The 2,786-nt window shown below is 50.9% G+C and overlaps 1 protein-coding gene across 1 annotated transcript in view; it reads left to right on the forward strand.

Annotated features, from left to right (window-relative positions):
* IFT88 (intraflagellar transport 88) overlaps positions 1-2,654 on the forward strand; it is a 74,566-nt gene extending 71,912 nt beyond the window's left edge. The window contains 4 exon segments of the mRNA XM_082602585.1: positions 2,020-2,180; positions 2,182-2,226; positions 2,228-2,293; positions 2,295-2,654. Coding sequence (XP_082458711.1) covers positions 2,020-2,180; positions 2,182-2,226; positions 2,228-2,293; positions 2,295-2,414 — 392 coding nt within the window. The 3' untranslated portion in view covers positions 2,415-2,654.
* Positions 2,655-2,786: the final 132 nt, after the last annotated feature.

Raw genomic sequence — 2,786 nt, forward strand, 5'->3', positions numbered from 1 at the left:
CAGGGGCCGGCCCGCCCAGCTTTGGGGTCTGAGCCCACCGGGCTTCCTCCTTGCTTCGCCTCGCGGCCCCCGGAACACCCTGGGCCCCGTGGACGAGCCCCCCCTCAGCAGCGTCCCACCCCCGCCCCCTGCAGCCCGCCATGGGCCGAGGTTGCTGGCCATCCCTCGGGCCCCTGGAGGAGCTCCCAGCATGGCCTGCGTGTTGAAGGGTGCCCGGGGCCCACCACCTTCCACCTCTGCCCCTGGAGACCCAGCGGCGCACGTCTCAGCCTGGAACTCTCTGGCGCTCTGTCTGGACGAGACCCGCAGCTCAAGTAGGGGAAAGGGACAGTTTTCTGTATGGATCCAGGTGAGGCCAGCCTGGAGCTGGTTAAGTATGATGTGTTAAAATTAAGTGCAGTGCCTACAACTAGGTTTTTAAAAGTGTTGCCTAGGAGAGAAGACCATAGGGAACATGTCATCAAAATTATCCGTTTGTATAAAATGGCTGTTTCTGAAATGCCTGAGGGCCCTTGAAAATTGTTCTTTTTCTGTGCACCAGACTGGTCTCACTGCAGCCTTGTCTCTCTGTTAATTTGCTGATTGACCTCAGCGCCCTTCCTCACGAGGGGTCCTCAGATTTGAGTGTGTAGCAGAGTCACTGGGAAGGCTGGTTAAAACAGACCCAAGCCCCCAACCCCAGTGATAGGCCCGGGTCCTGTGTTTCTGACCAGGTCCCAGCTGCCACTGCTGGTCCTGGGACCACACCTGGAGAACCACTGCTGTATCTCAAAGGAGAGAATGCAAATTACATGCGGCCTCGTGTATGTGAAAGATCACCACCACTACTACCACCAAACCCACGTTCACGTATGTGGCATTCTCTGGTCACCCAGCCTCCGGGCTCCGTCACCCACAGGGGGTTCCCCCCGGGAGGTGGTGTGAGACCCGCCTGCACATGCCGGTGCTGGGCAAACAGTGTGTTATTATTATCACTTACACAAATCGCACTGGAAAGCAGCAGCGTTTGCTTTAGAGCTTTGCAGGATTTTCAGTACTTTAGTTTGTTTTTTACAGAATAAGCTTAAAATGAAATGAACTTGTTTTAAGTACTTGAAATAAAAAATGCATTACCCTTAAATGCGAAATTTTGGCTTCACGTTTTAACAGCTCGGTGCCAAAACATCAGTTGAGAAAAACAAATCAAATCCACATGCACAGGCAGAGCTGAGCTCCACGAGTTCAGGGCCCACATGGCCTCCCTGTAGCGTCTGTGGGGATGAGGGGCGAGAGGGACAGTGTGTTTCCGAGGCCGGGAGCCGGACGGGTGGCCTCTCCTGCGGCCCCGTCTGCCCTTGGGGGACAGCGGGTTTGCTGACTGACTCCGTGTACTGGGTTATGAAGGTTTCGTGTTAAAATTGTTGGTCGTTTACTGTGTGTGATACTTAATGGTTTATTGCGTTTTTCAGTCTAATTTTTATTCTGTCTTGGGTGTGAACGTCTCTTATGCACTATTTCCATTCCATATTTGGACTCTATCATCCTCTTAAGGTTTTTCTTTAAATTGGGCCAGAATCTATCCTCCTCTGCCGGGCACATCTGACCTCTTCTGTACTCGTTCTCCAGGCCTGTGAAGAGAGTTGGGGGGCGGTGCCTGGGCCAGGCTCGCTGGGCCTCTCCCGCTCCTCACCTGCCCAGGCCTCATATGGCTCCCAGGCTCCACGCGGGCGACAGCCCAGCCCCTTCCCCTAACCCGCTGCCCTGCTCCGCGCCAGGGGGTGTTCGCCAGTGTCTCCAAGCACACGGTGGAAAGGGTCTGATAAAGCCGACTCTTGAGTGATGCTTTGACTATATTATAGGTTCCCAACAAGAGATTTCTTTTAAATTTCAAAAAACAAGAATTTTACATCCTTTGGAAATTGGCTGTCAAATGAAACAGCCTTCCTGTTTCTTGACAAATCAGTAGACTTTAAGATTCGTAACGCAGTGTGATGTTGCCCGGCCTGCTGAACACGTGTGTTTTTGTTCCCGTGTCTCCAGACGGTGGTGCCGGTAGCAGAGGCGAGCGGCTCAGCGTCCAGCTCCGAGCCCTGCCCGGGACGGAGGAGCCTTACGACAGCAGCAGTACCAAGGAGCTAGGCAAGCGCCGGGGCCTGGCAGGTCTGCACTGGAAGGGGCGGGCAGACGCGTCCACCTGGGCGGTATGAAGGGTTTTCCAGCACAGACAAGTTTTACATGACTTGGGAGAGCCTTTCTCTTCATTCTGGGTTGTTCAGTTGTGAAGATGAGCCTCATTGGTTTCACATTTGCTGTTTTTCCCTGTTCCTCTAATGCAACCATCTGTTCTGAAACCTAGACGCCTCCTATGTGGATCCGCTTGGCCCGCAAATAGAAAGACCCAGAACTGCAACCAAAAAGAGAGTCGACGAGGATGATTTTGCTGATGAAGAATTAGGAGATGATTTGCTTCCAGAATAATATATATTTAATGTATTATTTATTAATTAAAGGGGAGGAATCGCCTTACAAGATAATACTCATGTTAAAGTTTGGATTAAATACCCAAACTTTAATTTTGCACACTGTCAAAACTTTAAATAAGTGTATTCTGTTCTATGAGTATGGATTTAAATTTTGTTTTGCTTTTAATGGAATAAAAACATGTGAAAATAATACTTTAGGCCAGAGACTGACTGACCCTCTTGACAACATGGACCCACAGTAAGAAATAGGTCTGGTGGCGCTGCCTGGTACCTCCACACACGTAAGTATTATTACTCACCGATCATTACAGTGTGTGCTGCGTT

The sequence above is a fragment of the Mesoplodon mirus genome (genome assembly GCF_964341445.2).
Source record: "Mesoplodon mirus genome assembly, chromosome: 17".
In the NCBI taxonomy this organism is placed as follows: Eukaryota; Metazoa; Chordata; class Mammalia; order Artiodactyla; family Ziphiidae; genus Mesoplodon; species Mesoplodon mirus.